The 27,453-nt window shown below is 44.0% G+C and overlaps 1 protein-coding gene across 1 annotated transcript in view; it reads left to right on the top strand.

Moving 5' to 3' along the window:
• Positions 1–1,189: 1,189 nt before the first annotated feature.
• LOC138515160 (zinc finger MYM-type protein 1-like) overlaps positions 1,190–27,453 on the top strand; it is a 32,984-nt gene continuing 6,720 nt past the window's right edge. The window contains exons 1-3 of the mRNA XM_069630154.1: positions 1,190–1,443; positions 2,283–3,512; positions 18,244–18,299. Coding sequence (XP_069486255.1) covers positions 2,301–3,512; positions 18,244–18,299 — 1,268 coding nt within the window. The 5' untranslated portion in view covers positions 1,190–1,443; positions 2,283–2,300. The remainder of the gene's footprint in view (positions 1,444–2,282; positions 3,513–18,243; positions 18,300–27,453) is intronic.

Genomic DNA, 27,453 nt, shown 5'->3' with positions numbered 1-27,453 from the left:
GCTTACATGACCTCGCATGGGGTATTCTGGTCGCAGCACCAGTCATTATCCGTGTGATGTCATCTGTGTGTTCATTCCATAATCACTAAAGATGTTATGTTTAAAAACGAAAGACCCCCGAAAAACGGTCTTACTAGAAGCTTGCTGGTGCTCGTTAGTTTGGCGCACGGCAGCCTGACTGCTGCAAGGCTTCCTCGTGCAGCCATTAGCTGCGCAGCGCATGGCAGTGAACTTGCACAGCCATTTCATTAAAAACAGCCCGCGGGTGTATGTTTCATAGATTTAGCCTGTTCGGAAACCATCTGAAGGGTTTATATCTCATGATGGCACGGCACACTATTAATCATTAAAGTTCTCAAGCCTTTTAAAATCCCAAGTCCTCAGGCGGAAGCCCGGGTGGGAGCCGCAGTGAGGAGCTGCAGTAGCATCAAAAGCAGGGACGGCGTCAGGGCATTTCAAACCTTTCAAATGAAAGGGGCCTTGAGCCTCAGAGGGGCCCTGAGCAACTGCCCCCATGTTGGCAGTCTGAAGTTTTCACAAATAGCAACATATTCTTTTCATTCCTGGGTTTAAATGTGCATGTGTAATTAACTGTCAGCCTGTGCTTCTTCTTCTTGCTGTTTACCCACCTTCCCCTTTGACCTCGGCTCACTGCCTTGTGTTGTGCTTGCTTGATCTGTCTACCTTCATCCCTTCATTCCTTGTTGTGGCCAGGCACAGCTGTAGCACAGCTACACTTGCCAGGCACAGTGCCACTTGCCAGACACAGCTGTAGCAGAATTAACTACCCGTTGTTCTAGAAGCAGAAACATGGTGCAAGTTCCTGGACATCATGATCTAATAGCAGTGCCTGGCAGAAGCTTGCACCGTATGCACAAGGCCAAAATGTTGGCTTTGTCAATGCTTGTGTTGAACAGGATCTCAGTGGCTTTGCCAATGCTGTTTTTAACAGGACTTCAGCGAAGGACACGCAGAGTGCTTATAAATCGGGTGCCTGAAGGGCTGCAGCAAATTAATTTTGTAATGTGAGCTCCGCAAAGCGCACTTTTAAAGCCCCAGAACGAAAACATTACAAAAATGTATATATTGCAGCGTTATACAACTGATGACTGGCACATGGTGGTAGTTGCTGGTACTTTCTTTACACATTGTACTAATGATTATTCTGGTGCAGCTTCAATGTTACAAGCAGTTAACTCTCTCTCCTTCATGTGTGAAAACCATTTTAATACTGCTCTAAGCCTATGTTGCCCTTTCTCAGATCAGTCTCTCGCTTTCTCTTTACAGACCATCAGCAACACCTTACATGAACAAATCCAACCAGTCCAGGGCAATTGTGCAACTAAAAACATCAGACTTCAACCTCCACAGTGCACCTTCCGGGATTTGGATTTCCCATAGCCTGCGAAGGAGTTCATTGCAGTGACCATTCTCCAGAACGAGGTGAGCTAGCATGAGTCTTTTGTAGGGTTTGGTGCTCAGGGCACTCTAACTCTGTTTGTGTTCATCTGTAGTAAAGAAGGCACACAGCTATCTTGTTTAAAAAAAATTTGAAAAGAAGCCCATGTTTGTGGGGATCAATGAGGTGGGGGAAAATCTGATGAACAGTACAGACTACAGAATGGCATCTATGACTAGCTGAGAGGGTGGCATGTGAAAATCGAAAGTCATACATATAATGCAAAAAGGCCTGCTTATGGTTCAACGGAAGCAAACCTGTCCATTTGGAAACTGTTTTTCGAAGGATAGGATTGGGTGGTGGTTCCCAGTTACCTCATGATGTCCTGGTATCATCCAGTTGAATGGTATACAGTAATTTGTTTTACTGCTGTAAAATCCCACAGTCTTTCAAACATCAGAATACCTTCTTTCTAATCTTCACCATTGCTCCCACAGTGCTTGGGAGGGGTTGGGGTTGTGTCATGCAGTCAGAAAAATCTCCCTACATTCTAAACAATGTTTTTTTTAGAACAGTATTAACAGAACAAACTTGCCTCATTTCTTCCATAAGTACTCATTTGCCAAACAAGCTGCAATATGTACTGTGTGGCTGGTGTCACATTTGCTAATGGGCATGTGTGTTAACGCATGCATAGATAACATCAGCAATTATACTCAACTGTACTGGTCGATGATAAGTACAGCAGAGTTGTGTATAATTGCAGACGCTATCTGTGTCTAGTACCGACTAATTATACTTGTGTTATTGAAGAGCATACCTAACAATGACTACATGATCCCATCTACATATACATGTACATAATCATTTTGCTTATTAACAGGTGTCACTGTTGCTGAAAATGAATTCAGTGGACCAATTACTCTCAAAACCATTTTCCGGACTCGCACACAGTGAAAAACTGGAGGTGAAAAGACTAGGGCCTGATCGGCCAGATGTAAAAATTGAACAGTCCGCAAAAGATAGGGGAAAGGCTTACACACGCACATTTTCCATGGTGTGGTATGAAAAGAAGACATGGCTCACTGGTAGCATTGCTAAGCGGTCTTTGTTCTGCTTCCCTTGCCTGCTGTTTGGAGGTGAAACGGCCTGGACAAAAACCGGAGTCACTGACTTAAAGCATTTGTCAGAAAAAACCAAGAGACATGAATCGTGCAAATCTCATATTGAGAATATATTACAGCTGCGCATGTTGGGAAGTGTAAACATTGCAACACAGTTGGATGATGCCTATCGCCGGAGCGTGATGAGGCATAATGAGGATGTGGATAAAAACCGATACATCTTGTCAAAGTTAATAGACTGTGTGCGTTTTTGTGGTGCGTTTGAATTGGCTTTACGTGGCCATGATGAAACTGAAGACTCTTTAAATCCTGGTGTGTTTAGAGGCCTGGTGGATTTTGTATCCAGCATAGACAGTGCAATGGAACTACACTTAAAAAATGCAACAGTATTCAAGGGCACTTCAAAAACAATTCAGAATGAACTGCTGGACTGCATGCTCACGGTCACCAGAGAGATCATTGTAGAGCAGTTAAAATGCACTGATTATGTGGCTATTCAGGCAGACGATACAACTGATATTTCCACTAAGACTCAGTCTGTGCTAGTCTATCGCTACATTGATGAACGATACAGAATTGTTGAAAGGTTTTATGGATTCTCTGATCTGAAAGACTCTAGTGCGCAGACCATTGCTACTGCCATAATGGAAAAATTGGACAAAGTATTCCCTGAAGATTGCCACAAAAAAAAAGTAATTGCGCAAACATATGATGGTGCGAGTGTAATGAGGGGGGTGTCTGGTGGAGTCCAAAAGAAAGTAGCTGAAGTGTATCCAAATGCACATTATGTACATTGCTATGCACACCAGCTTAACCTCATCATTGAACAGGCTGTTTCAAATATCTCACAAGCTCGAGTTTTCTTTTTGGATATCTCTGGCTTCTGTACATTTTTTTCTCGTTCTCCAAAAAGAACCGCAGTTCTAGATGAGGTTTCAGATTCCAGACTTCCAAAACCATCTCGCACTCGCTGGAGCTACCATATTCGGGTAGTGGAAGCAATATATCGGCACAGGGAAGCACTCCGTACATGCTTTGAGAAAATTATTGAAAGACGGACTGATTTTGAGGGGGTTACTGTGCATGAGGCCCAGGGATTCATTCGAACTCTGAAAGAGAAGGAGTTCCTTTTCTTCCTTTTTTTGTTCAATGACATAATGCCCCATGTCGACATTTTATATAACCAGCTTCAGAAGCGAGACATTGACTCTGTGTATGTGCAGAAAGCTACTGAAACTTTTATCAAGTGCATTGGCAGAGTACGTGAAAGCACTGACAATCTGGAAGCTAAATTTCCATCAGAGGCAACTTTTTCAGGTCGCAATGCAAATATGAACACTTTGAATCGTTTGGCTAAAGAAGTATGTGATATTATAGTTACACAAGCCCAAGAACGCTTTGCATTTACTAACCACTTGGAGGGGGCCAAATTGTTGCAGAGTGACCTATTTCAAACACATGGACAGTCTTTTCCCAATGATGCACTGAATGCAACTGTCCAAGCGTACCCCATGTTAAACAAGGAAAGACTGCGCACTGAGCTTTCAATTGTTTATGAGAGACCAGAATTCTGTAGTTCAAGTGGGGCAATTTCTTTATTAAAATTGTTCGTTGAAAACAATCTCGAAGAAGCATTTAGTGAGACAATGCAGTTATTAAAAATTCTGATTACTACACCCATGACAACAGCTGAGTCTGAGCGCTGTTTCTCCACCCTGAAGCGAATTAAAACATTCTTGAGAAACACAATGACTGAGGATCGTCTGAATGCTTTGGCCATGCTGTCCATGGAAAAACAACTAATTCAAGAGATCCCTGACTTTAATACACGGACTATTGATAAATTTGCCTCTGAAAAATAGACGTGCACAATTTGTGTACAAACTTTCAAAATGATTGACCAGTGAATGTTCTGTTACAAACGAGCTATTTGCAGTTATTTTGTGGGTTACCTTGAATTCTTTGTTTCAATGGCCTTATATATGTTAGGATTTTGTTTAAGGTTGCAGTGATCTATTTGACAGAACAGTGAGAAATGTGAAGTATGTTTTGATGTTATGGTTGTTGGTTGATAATAAAGCACTCAACATAGTAAACTATTTCTGTTGCATTTTTCTCCATGCAATATGTATGTGCTATTTCTGAGACCTGTGCATTCCACGTGTTGCAACTTTGAGCAACTGAAGCAATGGCAACTCAGCGAGGCAGACAGCCATTAGAGGTAGGACAAATATGTCGCATTAATTAAGTGGTTAAAAACTAAAGTCATATTTTAGCTTAGTTTCCCCCTTTCAGAAAATGCCTCAAATCCCACCTTAGTAAGAGGATGAACGCATGTGAATGCCAGTAACAGCATGACAAACATGTTTCCATCATTACTGACTATATAATGAATTTCTTTATGCATACACCATAGTACCAGCTATTCCCAGTACAAGCTGCTGTAAAATACACCATCACACTTGCACACGTAAGAATAGTATACCACCATTAATATGTAAAACCGAATGCTTTTTTCATATTTCGGTGGGTTTTTTGGACAGTAAATTGCACATTTTGTAGGCCATTTTTCCAAAATTTTCGCGGGGGGAGAACCCCCCCGCACCCCCCTTGGGGGGGGTGGGCTCGCGCACTGCGCACGCTCGCTACTATATTCGCCCTGGGAAATTTACGCCCCACCAGCTTTCAAACTCACCAGCCGCCACTGTAAACAAGGTCCTCTGGACACAGACTGACCGACCAATAAAATTGAAACAGAGTGTTAACCATGTTAGTTTAAATGGCACATGCCACATGGTTGAACAAAAACCTGACCAAATAGAATTTCACTTCCAGAACAACCAAATCCCAGACGTGACAGTAATAGCAGTAGGATAGCAAACTGGTGATGGGGGGTCCTCTCTATTTATGAAAATCAACCTTCCTTCCAGTCTAAAGTGGCATTCCACACTGGAAGGAAACACTCTGAAATGCTTTACAAATTCACGATCAGAAAATCCCACTCCTATAGTTCAGAAAGATGAGAAATCAGCTCAAAGCCTAGCTGATATTCAAAAAATTGGAGAGCAGTTGTTCATTCCTATTCAGTTAAATGAAGGGAAGGACTATGTTCTCGCCCGAGTGTGTGTGAACAATGATAAGAACTTCATCAGCGAAGCCAGGTTCCGCAAACTCCCAAAAGATCCAGCCATTCCCACATTTAAACTGATAGACAAATGGGAAATGGACCTGGAAACACCCAATTTCAAACATCTCCTGCCTAGCAGGTGTATGCTCAGAATGTCCATAGGCAACAAGAGCATAGTCCAGGGATCATGCGAGATGTCCCTGCTGCATTTTACTTAGGCAGTGACATTCTCAATCACTTTGCCATTAGTTTGGATCTAATAAACTTCAAAGCTTGGTCCCGATTAGCGGATAATCCCATGGGCTTTGATGACACAGAGAAAGCATTTAGGTCAGCTCAACTGCTGCCTTATGCAGTTGAAATTCAGATTGGAGAGGAAGTCACCATCCCAGAAAGGACCCGACTATTCTCAATGGAAGTGAAAGTGAAAAGAGGACAGAAACTGAAAAACCCTGACGCCTATATTCATCTTAATGCTAACTTCCAACAGCAAGGGTTGAGGGTAAACCCGACATCACTAGTCAATATAGAACACAACACCATTCCAAATAGAGGTGGAAAACAGCGACTTAAAGTGTATCACTCTAGCCGCAGGCACCATTATTGGAATGGCGGTTGATGACCTACATTTTTCCATAGATTTAGGTAATGAACTGTTAGGACCAATCGCCAAGGACTGTTTTGACAGTGATAATGATGACAACACAACACCAGACAGGATCCTAACCCGGCATGGGGGGAATTTCCTGGTGTACACTTCCTGCCCTTATGCTAAGGAAGATGTGACTTGTGACTTCAGGAGGGATGAGGTGATATTCCAAGTCCGCGAGGACTGCCTTCCCCATCTGAAGCCACCAGTCCAAATCAGCACTTTGACCAGGGACTTCTCCACCCAACTGGAGGAGGCCGCTGAGAAAACAAAACCGGAAGTCTTTCCAGGTTACAGGAAGATGGTTGAAGAGAGAGTCAACCTAGCTGATGCTTGTGAGACTCTGGAGCACAAGCAACAATTGAAACAATTTTTCTTAGATTTTCAAGATCTCTTTGCGGTGGACTCATATGACTGTGGTCGCACCGACATTCACACAACAACAATTCCCACGCACCCTGGTATGACTCCAGTGTTTGTGAAGCAATATCGCTTGCCTCCCGCATCAATGGAGTCCCTTACTGAAATAATTAAGAACCTTGAGTCCTGTGGGATAATTCGTCCAGTCCACAGCACCTTCAATAATCCGGTGCTGGGGATTTTGAAGCCAAACAGCCAGTGGAGACTCTGCGCCGACCTAAGGGAGCTCAACAAACGGGTCCATACTTCCCAATGACCTCTGCCCTACATAGACCAAGGGCTGGCCCAGATCCAGGGGTCAAGGGTATTCACTGCCATTGACCTGACCAATGGGTACTGGACTGTACCTGTCAGTAGGGAGGACCAATACAAGCTGGCCTTTACCTTCGGGGGGCCGCAGTACACATGGACCCAGACTTCCTTCGGATACATCAACTCCGGCAATGAATTTAACATTTTTCTACACAAGGCCATGCCCGACCTGGGTGAGAGGGGTAACCTGGCCTATGTAGATGATGTTTTAGTCAAAAGCTCAACTGTGGAGGAACACATAGCGGATATCCGTTATGTTCTGACACAGTTGAGGGCTGCCGGAGCAAAACTCTCCTTTCAAAAGGCACAGTGGTGTAAAACCTGTGTAAATTTCTTGGGGCATGAGATTACTCCTCAGGGTCTCTGTCCCCAGGAAAAGAAAGTGGAAGCACTCCAGAAATTAAAAGACCCCACAACTCTGTGGGAACTAAGGAGCCTCCTTGGACTAACTAATTACAGCAGAAAGTTCATTGAGGACTACGCAGAGATCACAAGACCCCTGATCCATCTTTTGAAGGGGGGGTCAAGTGGGAGTGGGGTCCAGAACAAGCCGAGGCAGTAAGACAACTATAAAGAAGCCTCTCACAAGCGCCTTGCCTAGCTTACCCTGTCAAAAACAAGGAATTCTTCTTGGAGACAGGGTTCTCAAATACATGTTTGACTGCAGTATTGTACCAAAAGCATCACAAGGTCAATAAAGTAATCTCCTATGCGAGTAAAACTTTATCCTCTGTGGAGGAAAAATTCAACGATTGTGAGAAGGCACTCCTGGCATCGGTGTGGGCATTGAAAAATTACCGGCCGTTTATCCAGGGGGAACCCATCATAGTGGACATTCCACACCAGCCTCTGCAATATCTCCAAAGTGACAGAATCCGGGCTGGAAATGTGAGTAATTCCCGAATAACTTCCTGGATTCTGTCAATGCAAGGCTTTCCTGTGGAGGTCAGATATGGCCAAAACAAGAAGAGTCCCCTCGCGCAAGGTCTGGTTGACTTGCATGATTGTGCCAGAGAAAACTGTCCCGACGACGAAAGTCTTAAAATTAAGAAGAACATGGAGGCACACCTTAATTCCCCACACAAAGTCTTTGAAGAAGACCAGTGTGAGGGAATGGCCACTGTCTATGTGAATGGATGCTCTTACCATGTTGACAACAACGGGGAAAAAGAACTTGTGGCCGGCGTAGGGAATGCATGGGTGAGTGATGCCCCAGAACCCTCCGCTGGGTACAAAATTGGTCCCCGAAGTAGTCAAGTGGCAGAGTTGATGGCTGTGCATCAAGCCATCCTCACTGCTTTCCAACACCAACCCCACGAACTGGTCGTAATCACAGATTCGTATTATGTACGGAACTGGTTCGTGGAGCACCTGGTTAACTGGAAAACCAGAGGCATGCTATGTGCTAATAACAAATCATTGAAACATGGGAAATTAATCCAAAACATTGATGATCTGGTCACCTCAAATGGGATGACCATCTATTGGAAAAAGATCAAGGGTCATTCTAAAGTAGAGGGACCAGACAAAACTGGAAATGACCTAGCTGATCAGCTGGCCAAAACCGGAGCCATCCAAGGGGATCTACTTGAGATTGAGTCCCTGTTGGGGGAAATCCAGGTCACTGCTATCACTAGGTCCCAGACAAATGCTCACAATGAACTCTCAACTGCAGAATGGAGTAAGGAGACCCCAGATGCTGATTTGATTATGGCTCAAAAAGGGGATCCTATAATTGGTAAGTTTTATCAACACATTGAGGACCCTGAGAACGTTCCCCTGACGGATAACGATTACATAGCGAAAGAGGACCTCAGAGTGTTGATGAAATGTCCAAAAATGTTCCGAATCCAAGACTGTTTGTTGGTGAGGAGATCCCTAGCTGGCCATGATCAGTGGGTGATCCCTACCTCATTCCGAAGCCTGATGCTAAGTCACTGCCATGATGCGGCCACAGCCGGTCATAGGGGGTTTCATACAACACTTGAAATCTTAAGAGAGGTTGCATACTGGCCACACATGGGGCAGGACCTCGACCAATACTTGAAGGGGTGTCTTGTGTGTGCACAATTTCAGCCAACATCCCTCACACACCGTGTGCCTCTCCAAAAGAGGGGGATGACTCTACCTTAGTCAGATTTACAAGTTGATTTTATTGGGCCCGTGATTCGCTCCTCTAGGGGCAACAAGTACATGTTGACCGTGACATGCTTGTTCACTAAATGGGTGGAATGTCTCCCGGCCCCAAATTGCAAGGCAGAAACAGCAGCTGCCCTGATGATCAACCACATCTTCTCACGTTTTGGACTACCCCAAAGGATCGAGTCAGACCGAGGTAGCCACTTCACTAGCGAAGTGATAACAAAGATGTGGGAGATACTTGGGGTCAAAAGGAAATTACACATTGCCTGCCGGCCAGCCTCTAGTGGTGCAGGGAGAGATTCAACAAGACAATTGTAAGCATATTAAAAAAGTGTGTGGCAGATTCTGGGCCAAGTTGGGACATCCGACTACCTCTTGTCCTGATGGCCATCAGATCTACCCCTTCATCTGCAACAAAAATGTCACCTTTTGAGCTGATGACTGGACGCAGGATGGTGTTTCCCCAGCATCTGCTCTACAGAACCCAAGAGCAGACATTGATAAATGCCTCCACAACTCATGAGTATGTTGAAAATCTGAGAAAACACCTTCAACATGCTTTTGCCTATGCTCAGCGAAATCTAGAAAGATCTGCAGACAGTATGAAGACCCACTATGACCTAAAGACTACTAGAAAAGAATATCAAGTAGGAGACCGGGTCTACTTATACAATTTCCAAAGGAACCAGGCCAAACAGCGCAAATTTTTGCCTAGCTGGAGGGGTCCTTTTGAAATTCTAGACAAAACCTCACCAGTCGCCTACAAAATCTGTATCCCCAAAGGCAGTTTGGCAGAGGGGGAAGATAAGTGGGTCCACATCAACCAACTGAAGTGTTGCCACTGATGGGAGAAGCAAATGAATTTTGCTTTTGCCATTTGGACCAAAAAGAAAAAAATTGATCATCCCAATCACGCGACTTCCCCTTGACGGGCGGTCAAAAGTCAAATCGCGAGTGGGGGCTTGTGGGGGCTTGTGGGATGTATTGACCCACTAGGCTCTGCCCTGCAGCATCTCTGTGTGCTGGTGGCACCAGAATCAGCAAAATGGCCGAAAAAGCCCTATGCTCGCTAAACCTATGAAAATTGCGCTGTGAAACTGGAAAAGATGGCTGCCAATCTATGTTGCCTGTGTCAGTAGTGGAAGGAGATCATTGCTGAAACCTGTCACTGGGCTGCCTACCAGGGAAAAATGGAAACCGCATGAAAGGCAGTGTTTTATTGCAAGGAAACCCAGAAATTGCTCTGAAATCCTTTTTCTTTGTTGCTGAAAATACAAAATAATGGTTCAAAACCAGAAAATATCAAACATCCTTGCTGGGTGTTACCCGTCACTTCATTTAAGGAATCAACAAGAGCACACAATGTCAGGAAAAGCAGAATCTACCATCGGAATATCCACATTAAAAAGTGTGGTGGCCTGTGAAAATCTGTCAAAATATGGCCGCAGTACCACCGGCCGCCTGCATGACAGAAGTCATTTATTTGCATTAGAAGCTTAAACTTGTGCAGTTAAAATCAAATGGTTGGAATTAAGTGACATGCTATCAAAAGTAATATAGGTTGCAACTATTTAATCTCTATGTTTTAAAGACTGGAATTAGAGTTTTGTTTGCCTGTTTTAAAATTGTAAGTTTATTTTCATTAAAGAAAAACTTAACAAAGTGAGTTAAAGTAACCTGATGCAAGCCAAAAACTACAAAGCCAATTCCCCAGCTTGCCCCAACAAAAGGCACCTCTCCTGCTTCCAACCAAAAATCCAGGAAATCACATTCAGGTGTTGATGAAGAGGGAAGGAGATTTGGGTTGCTGCTCCTGGGAGAGACAAAGGACTTCCTTGGCTGAAAGGATATGCAGATTGCAAGTGTCAACAGTGGCCCCTGCCAGAGGAAGAAGGCGGGGATTGCTCTTGAGCCACCAGAAACTTTGGAGGCAGGAACATACATTTTTGTTGATTCTCAAAGCACAGAAAAGTATATTTTTGAAAAGGACTGACAAAGGACTGTGCGAATTTGTAAAAATTGTAAAATTACAGTATTGTTAATGTGAAATTTTTGGGCACATTTTAAAAGGACTCAGAACTCTGTGCGATGTTCGGAGAAGGCGTAGTGAAAATTCCGGTTTCTTAGCAATTGTATTGATGTCAGAAGCATGAAACTTCATATGATTATGCCCAGATATCATGCGCACAGATGTATAAAATTGTGAGCAAATCAGACATTGGGTCCCGGACCAAAAGTGAGAAAAGTTGCCAAATCCAGACCCAAGCTGTCACAGTGACGGGGCTTGGATTAATACTTGCTCCACAGAATATGTGATGTGGATATGCTATTACTATCGAGTATGTAAAATTGTAAATATGTATTATATGAAAAGTAGATTTCATGTGCAAAAACAAAGGGGAGGTTTTTCCTGCATCATAAACCACATGGTCATGATGACACTCTGTTTGCTTCTCCAATCAAGGGAGAGGAAATACCTTAGCCAATTGAATACCTAGGGGGTGTGCTTAGGATAATTCAGCATACCCACCCCTTTAGTAAATACAGAAATAGAGACAGCTTAGGACCTAGAAAGACACACACATTCACCCACCAACCGATTGCTGGCTGAGCACTTTGCAAGAGAAATCCATATTCCAGACTCTAGACTCCAGAACTTTGAAGGCAGAAAGGCCCATTTCCAAAGCTGAACCCTTCTCAGTTTGGCCTTTAAAAGTCCAGAAACCAGAATTTACCCCAGACCTCTAAGGGGAACCAAAGAACAGCCTGGCTGTGCTGTGCTGCTTTCTTGTTAAGAATTATTGCCAAAATCCAAAGATCCAACCCAGTAGAGCCGTGCTGTGACCAGATAGCTGTGAACCAGGACTAGAACCCGTGAGATCCAGTCCAGTCCCACCGTGCGGTGTCCAGAGTGCCTTGCTGATTGCAGACCAGAGCGCCTTGAGTCCAGTCTGGTGTGCCTAGCAGAATTCCTGTCCAGAGAGCTTGACTGACCTGTATCCCTGACGGTGCTGTCCAAACATTGGTAGTAAGTATCCATAGCCTAGGATTGTCACTAGCATATGTATTGTCCATAAGTCATCCATATCCAAACCCATCCTCTATTATATCCAGACTTGCATTGCTAGAATATTTTGTCTTGCCTGAACTCTACATCTCATCCCTATTATTTTCTGTGCTAGTAGTGTTAAAATCATCTTTGCGCTGATATATATGTTTTTGAAGAAAGGTGAGCATCTCGGCAGGCAAAACCATCCAGAGATATCCTGGGCTGGTGGCTGCGCTGTCGTAGAGTTTTCATCTTCATAGTCTACCCCTAGTGTAATGAAACCTTGTTTGTAATTTTAAAAGTGCATTCTTGTTTGCAATTTTGCCTCTTTCTGAAAAAAACGACCTCCACAAAAACCTCCATAACTTCTTCAGCGTGTATGCTAGAAATTTAAGTGTCTACTTGAAGCTAACATCTTAAGCTTTCCAATGAACCCAAAACCGCATCTCAACTTATATTTTTTCACACATCTTATAGTTTTTCCGCAATCGCGATTACCGCGCGCGGAAAAGTTTGCCGCAAATGTTTCATTTGGCTCAAATCTATAATGTGTGAAATAGCTGTTCATTGTACCCAACCTCAAAATTAAGTTTTCAACTTGCTAGTTTCTCTATAATCATTGCTAGTGTTTGCCTGAAACCATACAAAGTGGCTCCCACTAGTATTTAAACAATTTCAGTGAATTAAATCAATTTTCAGTGTTTTTACCAGTCATGCAAAGCCAACTTTAAACCATTTTTGACAAGTTTGCAATCAATTCCGTTTTTCTCTGGTGTTTGCTTTGGGGAAATTCGGATTGATACTATTTTATTGAATTCTGTATTCCTGAAACCTGTTTTCTCTCCTTCTCTTTCTATTGCATATTGGGGGGATTGAGTAGTGTGCAGGGGGAAAGAGTAATCACATTGCATTTTGATTGAACCCACACAAAAGTATTATTTCTGTGCTGCATTATTTTTCCTATCATTACTCCTTGAGATTAAAGAGATTGCTAGTGTGACCTCACCCGGTGATCATTGTATAACCATTAAAATAGTGTGATATATATATTGTGAAATACATTAAATAAATATTTTAACTTTGCAAACCAGCCTGCTTCCTGGTTCAGTGTGACCGGGGGGGATTTAAAGAGAGGGGCGTGATATAAGTGGTACATCATTCAGAAATAAAATAACTTATAGACATAAATAAATAATTAAGGGTTTCAATTGTGCATCCCACACTAGGCATTGACTTAGGTGAAGTGCCGGGTTGAAATCACTTACAGTAAGGATCTGTCTACTGGCTTGGGCAACGCTTGTTCTACTTCTGAATTCAACAACTTCTTCAGTACTTAAATGTAGAATGTTCCAAGAGGTAAGGTTCACTTCAAAGTCAGATTTAACTGCCAGAAGCGATTGCTTCTTGATGATAAACTTCAACTTGCTACTCATGTTCACTTTAACTTAAACAGCATTCTTCTTTAACAATGATCAGGAAACATTATACTTCATATGCAGCCTCTCTGAGGTGATATATTCTTGTAACTGATTTGTAAAGTCTGCCACTGCTTACTAAATCATAACCGCTACTGTTCTCCCTGTGAATAGGAGACAAGCAACTTCTTTGGTTAATGATTTTCGTGTAACAATGGGAAAAGAAAGACTTTCTTCACACGCAAGCACTTCAGCTATTGCAGGATAAGCACATGATGCATTTCCCTTTGTCGAACAAGTCTTCCCACAACTACAAACAAATTCACTTGCTTTACCTCAAGGCAAGTGAAGTTCAGCTGGTTACAGTTACCGGCAAGGAGTTTCTGCTGCTTTGGAGTATGGCTCTTCATTTACTGGCTCCACACTTACAGTGGTTACGGGCTGCTTTGACTTCACAACTTCTTTTTCTCTACCACTGCTACCACAGTCCCTCTCAGGATCCACACCCCTTCTCAGCACAGGTGTCTCGGATCTGGCCTCAATAACGGAGAGTCTTCCTCTTTCCAGCTTCTCTCGGCTGGCTTCTGCACATGGGCCTCGGGTAAAAGACAGGACTTCAGCTCTGCATTCATGACAATTAGGTGCACCTAGAAACACTTCCAGATTCTTCCATTCTCTTCAACTGCAGCCACAGCCAATCAGGGTGAGCCAACTCAGATCCTGCAGGTCAAATTTGCTTTTTCTTTGCTCCACCATCCTTTCTGTGGTCACACTTCATTGTGAACTGCCAGCCTCCTATTCTGCTTCTTCTCCTACTGCTGCTGCCGACCTTCCAGTTCTTGTTCCAGCTTCTCTCTGCTACTCCCTCCTGCAGAAGCCTCTTATGCCCCTCAGGTGAGTTAACTGGCTTTAGGTGCAGGCCCTCAGTCTTAATTGCCAGACCTTGCCATGGGCTATTAAGCTTGTCTGCCTGTTCTCTACCTCTGCATGCCTCTTTAGCCCTCTTCTTCATCACAGTCCCTGGGGGATTCTGGGACATGTAGTCCCTTTCAAGGAGATTCAGTTTTTTTGCTGCTTTGATGGTTTTGGCAACAATTTCACTTTCCTTAATATTTTTAGAAGAAGGACTGTAGGACTTAACCCCTTTAGAGATAGCTGGAATATGAACAACCACATTTCCATCATCCCTTTTTGTATACGTTTGATTTTGAGAAGGATATAGATTTGTAGGGAGTGTGAGAAAACCTGAGGGTATTCTCCCAAATAGACCTCGAGAATCCCTTATTCAGGTGGCCAGAGAAGGGCTGGTGCTCTCAAATCCCAACCCTGGGTGTGGACAAGCAAGGGAGAATCACCGGAGTAGGGGATCTTGGGAATGTGCTCGGAGAAATACCCCAGGTGAGACGCAGTATTATACAGGGGAAGGAGGAGAGGAGGACGAGATCTCTAAGTCCTTTGTAGGTTGTACCACAGCTGTCTCCCTTCCTCCCAATAAAACTCCCTTACTAGAATCCCATCACCCCTAGACCTCTGAATTTACCAAATCCCACGACCCCGCCATATCTGATAGATACCCTAGGAGCCCAAACACCATTGCACTCCAAATCGACAACTCCCAGAATCACTGCTATCCCGCTTCTACCCAGATATTCCCAATCATTCTTCTTCATGCCCCTCTGATAATTAATTCCCAAACACCCAATCTACCTTGATAAAACACTACTGTAGAGGAGGAGCAAAGTACCCTCACTCCACCTACCCCGCCTACATTACCTGAAAAGTATGAACCAATGTATGTGACGTATACTACACCAATAAGAAAGCAAGAAGAAAAGGAACAACTCTGTGCAGTACCCATAACAATACCTATACGTAAGAGAATATGGGAAGTAAAGTACCATTGAGGAAACCATACCTACGTCCAAGACAATATGATGGCCATTTGAATGCGTTTCCTGATAAAAATAAAGAAACTGAATGACCAGGATGAATGGTGACGTCATGCGAGACTGAATCGACTCCATATAGAAGATAACCAGACCAGAGAGGAAGACGATTTATGAAGAACAAAGAAGTACCAATGATAAGTGACATCTTGGGATTGAGATGAAGAGACTTATGCCATAAAATGATGAAGATACTTAGTTTAAATGTGTACAGAGGCAATGAAACGCAAGTAGCAAAGCAATCATGAAGCTAGCCAAATGCTTATAGGGAATAGATCACGGCAAGCACCAACATATACATATATACCTCATAGATACATATGGATTGAATAAAAAATGAATGTTGCACTACATATATAGCAGTCTTGAGCAATGAGGAAGGCCTCAATTCAGTGTCGCAGTTACAAAAAGCAATTGAATTAAACAGAATATATTTCAGTTAAGGAGTTCACTGAGCCCAGAAAGCCATGGTCTTATCAGAACTAGAATTGGCTGACATTGGATACAATTAAAGTGAAAGAACAGAAGCTCCTGTTCAAGAAGGTCAAGTGAAAACAAAAGACGTCAGAGGACTACTGAAGAATAAAATCAAATACGCAAAAAGGCTCAAATCGTGGTGTCCAGTCACGTGATGGAAGAAAGTTGGCCGCATGAGAAGATCACACTTATGCACGGAAGCCAGACAGTACCCATACTCCTTAAAAAACTCCCAGAGAATAGTACAAACTCAAGGCCAACTTCAAACACTAACTGACACTGAACCATTGAGGTGATGATGGAGTGTACTTTTAATTGGTGAGAAGCTGGTATCGAGACAAGCTCACCCGCACCTGGTTGTTCAGTTTGCGTGCTGCTCACGTAGGTGGAAAGTTACTGAAGGGGTTAGAAGCCAACCAATTGTAGAGGACCACGTAGTTGGAGCCCTATAGTTTATGTAGCCAATGGGACGTTGTACATTTAGTGAAGTTCATAGTGGCCATTTTGAAGGGAGGGCTTAGTTGCCCCACCTGATGTTAAGTATCCAATTATTTCTCTCTGTTACTCTATACAGATATAACACCTATGCTTAGTTATTCACTTAGACCCAATCCTGCTTCCAGGTTTTAGAAGTTTGCCACGCAGGATGATTTTGGTAATGACGCAAGTCAGCTATGACCAATATAGGGTTTAAGAACCCAGCTTTTTTATGAAATGATTGAGAGTTGAGTACCGAGCGATTGCTGATGTTCTTTGTACTCCCTGTTTTAGTTACTTGCATTAAAACAGACAAACCTTTGCCAAGCTATGTGTGTCATCTGTATTATTGATGGTTGATTAAAATCGGCATCCCCATCCATCTCCAGGGTATTGCTACTCATCTTAAAGGGCTGGAAGTCTCCAGTTCAATACCATTCCCACAATCCGCTCTGTTAATTTCACGATCCCAGCTATTCCCATTTGCTTCACAAACCCTACCAATCCCGTTCCCCTGATTATCATTTTGCGAACTTCCAGTCGAATGTGATCAACAACTACAGTTCCCACAAAGCATCTTACTCATGTCACAAACCCTACAAAAACCACCCTTCCGAGATCACCACAAACCCCTCTAGTACGAGGGCTATAATGTTACGCTCACCTGGCTCCCACAGAGGCATCGATCTGAACTGGACAGCTGCGGTCTCCACCAATGTGACGCGTAGGGCCGAGATGACGGACTGGACTGGCCCACCTAGCTTCGTTTGCTTGGCCCGTAGGAATATTCTTCTGCAAATGGAGAAAGGGAATTAACCACCTGTGGTGTTGAGCATAAATCCCCCCACCCCCGCTGTTCTCCCCACAGATCACCTTTGATGTCCCCTCTTATAATCTCACCTGATGGTTTGAAAAGATGAGCTCTCCATCCTGAATTGAGAGCAGGGGCACGTTGATAACCAGTTGCTTCACTGGCTCGAAGGAATTGGTGAGTTCCAGAACAATATTGACTCCGAAAATTGTGTAGTTCATAAGAGTTCACATGTCTGACTTTCACTCTTGTCCGATTCCTTGCAGTTTGCAGCTTGACCCCAGCGAAGAGTTCCTCGTGGTAGCTGACGAAGTTCAGGTAAGGATTTGGCTTATCCTACACAGTTCAATAAAATAAGGCCAGAATGTAACCTGTGGCTTGCTCCCTTATTCAGGTGTGGAGAGAAAATATGAAGTTCGGGGAATAATGCCTCCGGCGGTAAAATTAGGTAACTCTAGTGTGGTGAGAAGAGTTCCCCTTGTTTGTCCCTTCATCTCACCTTGTTGTCCTTTTGTTCCCCTTAGGGGCCGGGATACGGCGAGGATGCAATGGAGACTGCGCCGACCCGTGAAGAGGAATAGTACCTCCGGCGGTAATCAGGTAAGTCTATGGGGGTAGTTACTATTGCCTCTGTTTATTCCCTTGGCTCACCTTTGCTGTTCTTCTTTTCCCCTTAGGTGCCAGAGTGCGGCGGGAACGTGCAGAAGGATGCAGTGGATCGTGAGGATGCTGCGAAGGCCGGTGAGTTCAGCGCGGCGCTGCAGCAGGCAAGGCGACGTGCGTAAAATGCTTCTTTCTTCCAGCTCAAAGGCGCGGTGGATCCGGAATTCAGGTAAGGATCGAAGGTTTTGCTCTTATTCTAACCTCTTCTCCTTCTGTTCCTCCCTTTTTCTAGGAGCTGCAGACTCGAGGCGGGCGTGGGAGAAGGCTGAATGCAGGCTTGCAGACACGGTGAGCGTTACGCTGCTGGATGCAGAATAACGCAAAGCGTGTGCTGCTCTTCGGGCGTGGTTTAAATAGCCTCCAAAGTAGTCCCAGATAAGTATTCCTCCCCAGCCCCACCCGAGTAAAAAATAGTCCCTAGGTAAAATAGTCCCTTCCAAGCCTCATTTGGCTTGGAGCTCTGCAGCATGGTCTGCATCAGGTAAGCTTGCAGCATGGTCTGCATCAGGTAAGTTCTACTCTATGAGCCTGGCACCATAGGCGCCAGGACTGACTCCATATGAGCCTGGCGCCATAGACGCCAGGACCGCACCCAAGCAGCCCCTATCAGGGGTTTTTGGGCTTGCTCAAAATAACTTGATGCCTGCTTCCGGGGTTGCTGGACCTGGTCTGGTTCCCCGGGGGTATGCATCATGACAGCACTCCCCCCAAGGCCCCTCCTAAAGTCGTTCTTCCCCGCGGTTTTGGTTTGTCTGGGAAATTTCGGCAATCGAGGTAACCTTTCCAGTCGATTAAATAAAAAAGTTTTGACTTCATCATCTTGGAGTCCAGGATGTTCTTAACTTCAAATTCGGGTTCCCCGTCTATACGGATGGGGTCTGGTGGCTTAGTTAGTCTTGTCCCTGGTTGCACTGGCTTCAAAAGTGACACATGAAAGATGGGGTGAATTTGCATATTAGCAGGTAAATCCAACTTGACGGCCACCGGGTTGATAATGGCCTTAATAGAGTAAGGTCCCAAATATCTAGGGTTAAAGGTCCGCGTTCCCTTGAGAAGTATGTGTTTTGTGGCCAACCATACTTGGTCCCCTATCTGATACTGTGGAGTATCACTTCTATGCCGATCAGCATCTTACTTATATTTCTCCTTCGCCTGTTTTAAATGTGCAGTTGCCTCCTTAAAGGCTTGTGTAATTGTAGCGTGTAGTTGGTCCACTGCGGGCATTTCTAAGTGTTGGGGTGAGTCAAGGTCTGAGGTTCGAGGGTGGTGCCCATATAGGGTATAAAAGGGGCTTTGTCCAGTTCCAGAATGTACTGAATTATTGTATGCATATTCGGCGATCCAAAGAATGTCCTTCCAGTTACTCTCAGTCTGATGTAACATACAACGCAGGTATTGTTCAAGAGTCTGGTTGGTCCTCTCCGTTTGACCATCGGTCTGGGGGTGGTGACTGGTTGATAATCTCACGTCGATTTGCGCCAATTGACAACATTTCTTCCAAAAATGGGAAATTAATTGACTGCCCCGGTCAGAGACCAACACGGATGGAAATCCATGTATGTGAACAATGTTTTCGAGGAATTCTTTGTCCAGGATTGAGGCTGAAGGTAGTCCTTTTAAAGGAATAAAGTGGGCCATCTTGGAAAAAAGATCCACAATAACTAGAATGGTGTTAAACCCATTACAAGGAGGTAGATCGGTAATAAAGTCTAACGATAAGGTGTGCCATGGTGCAGGCAGAATGTCCAAAGGTTGTAAGAGTCCAGCTCGTTTTTTCTTTTGACTTTTGTTTTGGGCGCAAATGCCACAAGACATCACAAATGATTTAATATCCTTTCACCAGGTGGGCCACCAGAATTGTCTTTTAATTTTAGCTTCAGTTTTTGCAATACCTGGGTGCCCCTCCATTAGGGTATCATGATAACGGGAAATGACTAGCTCTTGTAGTTCCTTGTGTGGCAGAAATAGCCGCCCTTGGTAATAAGGCAGATCATTGGTGACAGAGTAGTCCGGGCCTTTCTTTACCCAGTCATGCAGGGCTGTAGGATCAAAGAGTTGCTGGATCTTTACCTGAATGTCCTCTAGTGTCTGTAGAGTAGTCATGCCAAGAATCCTTTGTTCGGAAATTATAGGTACTGGTTCTGGGTTCACTTCTGCCTCTCCCATCCCTATTCGGGATAAGGCGTCTGCTTTACCATTCTTGCAACCTGGTCGATAGGTTATCACGAAATCGAACTCGGCAAAGAACAATGCCCATCGGAGTTGACGTGACGATTGGGCCTTGGCTGTCTTTAAATACTGTAAGTTCCGGTGATCAGTGATCACAGTAATGGTATGCCTGGCACTGAGAAGATAGTGCCGCCAAGCTTTGAAGGCGGATTTAATGGCTAATAACTCCTTGTCGGTAACCGCATAGTTTAACTCGGGTGCCGAGAACTTTCTGGACCAAAATGCTACTAGGTGAAGCTGGCCAGTTTCAGGGTCCTTTTGAGACAGGACAGCTCCCATGGCTAGACTGGATGCATCAGTTTCCACTATGTATGGAAGTTCAGGGCACGGGTGCTTTAACACACGTGCAGATGGGAATTTCGCTTTCAGCTCTTGGAAGGCATTTTCAGCTTCTTCAGTCCTCATAAAGCGTTTATTTTTTCGCAAGAGTGCTGTGATGGAATGTACGACATGTGAAAAATCTGGGATGAATCTGGGGTAGAAATTGGCAAAGCCGAGCATGCTTTGTACTCCTTTAACTGAACTTGGTGATGGCCACTTAAGGATTGCGTCCTCCTTTCGTGAGTCCATTCGGACTCCCTTTGGGGTCAGGATAAACCCAAGGAATTCAACTTCTGTGGCATGAAAAACAAATTTTTCTAGTTTTGCATATAGTTTGTGCTGGTGCAATTTCTCAAGGACTGCTCGGACGTGCTTCACATGGTCAGATTCTGAAGAAGAGTATACTAGAATATCATTGATATACACGACAACACAAACGTCAATAAGTTCACAAAGGACATTGTTCATGAAGTATTGGAAGGCTTCTGGTGCATTGCACAACCCGAAAGGCATCACCTGGTATTCGAATAACCCATACTTAGTGCGGAAAGCAGTCTTCCATTCGTCGCCCTCTTTTACACGTACCAGATGGTATGCCCTCCGGAGATCTAATTTAGTGTATATACAAGCGTCCTTCACTTGGTCTAGTAGTTCAGGGATCAGAGGCAATGGGTATCAGTTCTTAACAGTTATCTTGTTCAATGCGCGGTAGTCTATGCACGTTCTGAGGTCACCTTCCTTTTTGGGCACGAAGAACAAAGTTGAAGATGCAGGGGACTTGGATGGGCGAATAAAGCCATTGGCAAGGTACTGGTCTAAGTATTGTCGTAGGTGAAGGTTCTCAGGTTCCGTAAGGGCATAGATCCTGCTACAAGGGGGTTGTGCACCGGGTATGAGATCGATTTGACAATCGTACGATCTGTGAGGAGGTAAGGTGTTTGCCTGTTCCTTTTGGAAGACATCCTCGAATTCTTGGTATTCTGGAGGTAGTTGCATGACTGCTGTGGTTACTGTGGCCAGGCCTGCATTCTGATTTTTCTTTGGGTAACAGGTTTGTCCACAATCCGGGAAGGTTATTCTCTTCTCTCGCCAATCAATACAAGGATTATGTGTTTCCAAACAAGTTATGCCCAGTATTATTTGGAACTGTGGGGCTTTGATTAGATAAAACACAATAGTCTCTCTATGCCCATCCTGACCCAATAGTGTCATCTCTGCGGTGGAATGAGTTACAGGCCCAAAGGCAATTTCAGTTCCATCGACTGTGGTGATGACATCTGAGGTGGTTTTTCGGCAGAGAGGTAGATTCATCCTGGAAGCCAATTCATAGTCCACATAGTTTCCTATGGCCCCGCTATCAATGTATGCCCTTACTGCATGCATACGCGATGGCTGCCCTGGATCTACGAGGACCATTGGAATGATGAAATGTGAGGTCTGAGTATCCTTCTTCAAGCTCGGCAAGCGGACCTCTACGCTTGTCGGGCGTGGTCGTTTCCCGAGTCTGACTCCAATTGGCTTTTATCAGCAGCTCCTACCACCTTCTTGGGTGGTTTTACAGGGCAATCCCATAGAAAATGCCCAGAAGTTCCACAATATAGACACAATTGCATTTGCCGTCTCCTTTCTCTTTCCTTCTGGGTTAAGGGTCCTTTAACCCCTCCCATTTGCATGGGTTCTGAAGCATCTGCTCCTTTGGGGTTAGCGTGGGTTTTGACCAACACCCGATTCTCAAACTTGGCTCGATCAGCCTTTCTGTTCTGAAGTCTGTGATCTAACTGGACCACTAAATCTATATATTCAGCGCAATCTTGAGGTGGGTTCACGACTTGATCCAAGACATCCTTGAGTTCTCCTCAAAGCCCTCGATGAAATAACGTGATTAGTTTTACCTCAGGCCATCCAGTTTCCACTATTAACCTATAAAAGGTCACGATGTAGGATAGAAGGTCCTGGTTACCCTGTCGTAGGGACAAAAGTTTGTTATCCAGGGCCTGTCCTTGGGAGTGCCGGGCAAATAGTATTTCCATGCTAGTTTGAAAGCCTTGAAAATCCAGAGGAATTGGGTCATCTTGAGTAACTAGTGGAATTGACCAATCAGCTGCACTGCCGCTGAGATATGACAATACAAAGGCTACCTTGGCTTGATCATTTGGGAAGGCTCTGGGTCTGCATAAAAAGTGCAAGCGGCATTGGTTCATAAACACGGCGAACCTTTTGGGATCTCCGGCAAAGCGTTCGGGTGGGGCTAATGGGATTTTTCCTGGTAGGTTTATTTGCACAGGGTTACTCGATAACACAGGAGCTGGATTTCCCCCGGAACCAGGAAGGGGTGCTTGTCCAGCCTGGCTTTGCAATAGTTGCCTAGCAAGATCATCAGTTCGCTCCTTTGACAAAATCAGTTCTCTCCTAAGAGCATTGGTTTCTTGACGGGCGGAATGCACTTCAGCCCTCAGTTCCCCTAGTAATTGGGCCAATTGGTCAGTCTCTGGGGTATCCATAACGTCTGGGTGGGAATTTGTGGGTAGGCTTTGCGTTCTGTTACGCTCACCTGGCTCCCGCAGAGGCGTCGATCTGAACTGGACAGCTGCGGTCTCCACTGTAGGATTATTTAGCGTGTTTTTTTAATGCAGCGCCACTGCATGGGTTTAATATATTGCTGTAATGCGGTACAGCAAGCTATGTGTTGCCAGTGCAACATGGACATGTCAATGAAGACAAGCTACTCAGTCAAAAACATATACATTTTTTTTTCACATTCAAAATGCAAATGCACACCATTCTTTTTTCACCTGAAATGCCTCTGTTGCAGGAGACACATTTGAGGATTAATGAACTAATATAATTAACAGTACTAACATGATCCTAACTTCTTAATAATATAATGGGCCTCATTCCGAGTATGGCGGTAAGGGATACCGGTCACCCTTAACGAGACCGGTGCCGGTAATCCCTTACCGCCACATTCCGAGTTCCCTTTGCGCCCTCGTCCTTAACGCCTGCTTTTAGCAGTTAAGTAGGGTTAGGGACGAGGGCGCAAAGTGGCTTTTTAGCCAATAACGGTGACCGTAAAGTACGGTCACCGTTATTTGCAATTTCCCCATTCCCATTGAGTCCTATGGGGGCTAATTTGGGAATGGGGAAGAGCCCTGGGGAATGGGGAAGTGCCCTGGTCAACTCGGAATAGGGCGGTAATTTCCCATTCCACCAGGGCGGTTCCGCTACGGGTCCGATGCCGACCAAGGCGCTACTACCGCCATTGGTTAGCGCCGGACTCGGAATGAGGCCCAATCTGTTCTCAGTGCAAAATGAGGCAGGCTGAAAGTCATTTTAAACGTGCACTTGGATTCATTTTTTTTTTCTGGTCACTGTGTTAGCTGGATGCAAAATCTGCATGCCAGGAAATTAGTAGATACAGTTCAGTTTCTAAACTGTATAAGCCAAGCCAATGTTTAAAGAAGGAGGGTATGACATGATAGAATTTTATTGGGTGCACGTCACCCTAGGGGCTGTAACGGAGGTTTCCTAAAGAATCTCGGGGAGAGAGAAAGGCAGTGGACATTTTTACACAGCTTGGGTGAGAAGCCTGAAGGGAGTTGCTGTGGGGCTGCCTGATTGAGGGGCGTCGTTCCAGTGTACTGCTGACTTTCACAGGCTGGAGATTCCAGTCAATTGGCACCGGTTTGAGGACCAAAGAGTGCAGATTGGAACTGCATGTCCTCGCCGGGTGTTACAAAGGGAAGTCCCGAGCCATTTAAAGAAGGCGACCTGTCCAGAGAGTTCGTGTGCTGATCTGCTACAATTTTGCTGGTAATTATCTTATACAAAGCGAGAATGCGGTGTGTGAATGAAAGCTATTTCAGTCAGGCAGCGTAGCAATAGCTGTGTTCTAATGTTGCTATTCAGAAATGCAAGTCAACTGATGCACTGTTCTTTTTATTGTTGCGAAGAATCTAATGAAATGCCATGTATTTTGCAATTGCTTCTCTTGTGTTTATTCTAGAAAAGACTGCCTCGCAAAACTGGTAATGTATGATTTTGAAATGAAATTGATGTAAATCACAATCCGTGTAAATGCTTCTATTCGCTTCTGTTTTTCTCTGGTACAGTTAGCCCATATCACCTGATAAAAGGGGAGGTTATTAGGTAATATATGTCAAGCATCCCATGTGGAAAAAGTTATGTTATGAGTAATTATAAATAGCTGTGTGCGTGGTTCCACTCAGTGTATGTGTGTGTGACTTCTGAGTGGAACACAGTCTGATAGTATGTTGGACGTACATGAGTCAGCAGAGAAAGAGGCCTCTGGAAATAGTTTCACTAATGTAAATAAATTAGTGATTATACCACAGGTTATTGTGAATACTTTATGGAAGCATAGCTCACTGGTGTAGATAAATCAGTGATAACAGCCATATGTGGCACTCCATATGAAAATGTGGTGTTCTTGAATAATGTAGAAGCCTGAGGCCTCTAGAGATCACAAGAACAGTCTAAACAAAAGAAAGGGGGTTTGTATGTTGGGGCCACAAATAAAACAAAGAAATTATGCTCATCACTATGCCACAACGAAATGCATACCAACTAAATGTATCTGTGTACTGAAATAATGCATAGCCATGATACCACCATAATACCAAATCCAATCTGAATCCAAGGGGTGATTGTTGCTAAATTACTTTTATTCTTGGTGGTAAGAAAATACCGCTAGGCCCCAAATGTACACAAAATACCCTACATATTTATGGTGCGTTGCAGGCCGGGAAAGTGATCATAGAGCACCTACTGGGCGTGGCAAGTGTGTCTCATACCGCCATCTGTACATTAAAGGGAACCCATTTCATGATAGCAGTGTGTCACTAAAAACGAATTTCAGAATGTCTCAAAGGGAAACCACATTCTCAGATCTAGTGCAATATTTAGAGGCAAAGTTATTCGCACATGGGACGTGGTCATCAAACAGTACCTCAGAATGGCATGACCGCATTCAGGGTGAGGTGCAGAAAGAAAAACTAGACAATATTTTTGCAGAAGGCAGCATAATTCAGGTCTGCCTTCTAAGGTTATTAAATACAGCCGATAAAAATGCATAGAAAGACTGTTTGATACGGCTATGCGCCAAAATCTGGTTTATTTTAAATAGGTCCCTGCGAATGCAAGAAAATGACACCCAGCTAATTAACAGGTTAAAGACTGACTTAGATGGGGCAAGTAAAAATCAGGAAATGGTAAGAGCAGAATTGGATGTATGCCAAAAAGACATGCAGTTAAAATGCAGAGATTTTGATGTTCAATTGTCCAAAAGCAAGAAACAATTTGAGGACAGTGAACAAGAATTGGTACACTTAAAAGCATTGGTGGACCACATTAGACAAGATAAAGATGAGGTTGTGTCAGAGATGCAGATTTTACAAAAAGAACATTATGAGAAAGAAAGTGACCTCCAAAATGCAGAACAAGAAATGGTTAAAATGCTCCAAGAAAGAGACAAGAGGAATAAAGAATTTAATGAGTGCCAAATGCAAATGTGCGACATGCAGGAGGTAATTAATAAAATGAGTGATGAAAACAACTATTTGCAAAATGAAGCAGACAGGCTCCTTAAAAAGTGTAAGGACTTAGAACAGCAAATGTGCATTCCCATGTCCCAGGAGAGGCGGCAGGGTACCACATTCAATGGAGTTGAGGTGAATTCTATTTCTACCCAAAGGGCTAGTGCCCCAGTAACTGGGCCGGTGACTGAACTTGGTTGCAGCGCCCTTGGGGGATTTGATACTCCCATTGGGGGCCGCCACCAATCCCATACAACTGGAATCAGGGTTGAGTCACCAAGTAGTGCAATTCCATGCATTGCAACAAGTAGCCCCATAAAGATAATGAAATCCATTAAAGCCCTGATCAAACCATTTAAAAAAAGGAGGGGAATGCTGCTTTGAGGATCACTTAGAAGCGGTTCATGACATTTTTAAAGCACTCCAGATACCTAAGGAACAGTACAGGCAATATTTTCATTTAACTTTAGATGCCCCGACGGCCAGTATTATAAGAGGATTGAATGAACAGCAGAATATGACATGGGCGGAGTTCGAAAAAGAGATCAGGCGTCATTTTTCTCCTTTCCAATCATTGCAGGAGGCAAAGAAAGTCGCTTGCAGAATCACTGCTGGGCCTAATACATCCCCACGCCAGTTTGTACAAGACTTAAAAAGAGCATTTTCTCGCTTTGATGTATCTTTTGACCCCAATTCCAATGAGTTTAAAACTGCCTACTTCTATGGGCTGCAGAAAGACATCATATCCCAATTGGTCTGTGAATGTTACCGTGACAAGTCCCTGGAATGGATTGTACACCAAAGCACAAAACTATATGAGGTACTCTATTGTCAGGGTAGAGAAAGTGATAAAATGAGAGATACTAGACCTAAATCTAAAGAACCCTCAGCAACAGTGATGGAAATCAGGTCAGCCAAAATGTCCCTTGAGTCTGCTCAAAGTCCAAGTAAAAATAATTTGGCACCTGAACAGAGGGGTAATCAACAAAGATCATCACACACTGCACCAATGTTCCAATCACATGATCCTAATAATAGGGAGAGTTACATCAGCCGCAGGTACTTAGAAGATAGGCCCAGGGCAGGCTATTGACCTGATATGTCAGGTATGAACAATAACCAGAGACAAAATCAGGATCAAAGAAATGATGGCCATATCAGATATTGGGGACACAAAGCAGATTTGATCCCAATACCATGATATATGGTAATCAGGATAGACCCCGATATCTGGATTGATTTGCTGATAATGGGAATCAACATAGGGGCCAGTACCCACAACCTGAGAGACAAGACATGAGACAGAATATGAACTACACTTCACGTCAGTACAATGATTT

Source organism: Ambystoma mexicanum, chromosome 6q, assembly GCF_040938575.1.
Source record: "Ambystoma mexicanum isolate Mex_15411 chromosome 6q, UKY_AmexF1_1, whole genome shotgun sequence".
Lineage (NCBI taxonomy): Eukaryota > Metazoa > Chordata > Amphibia > Caudata > Ambystomatidae > Ambystoma > Ambystoma mexicanum.
This window is presented reverse-complemented; position numbering and strand designations above follow the sequence as displayed.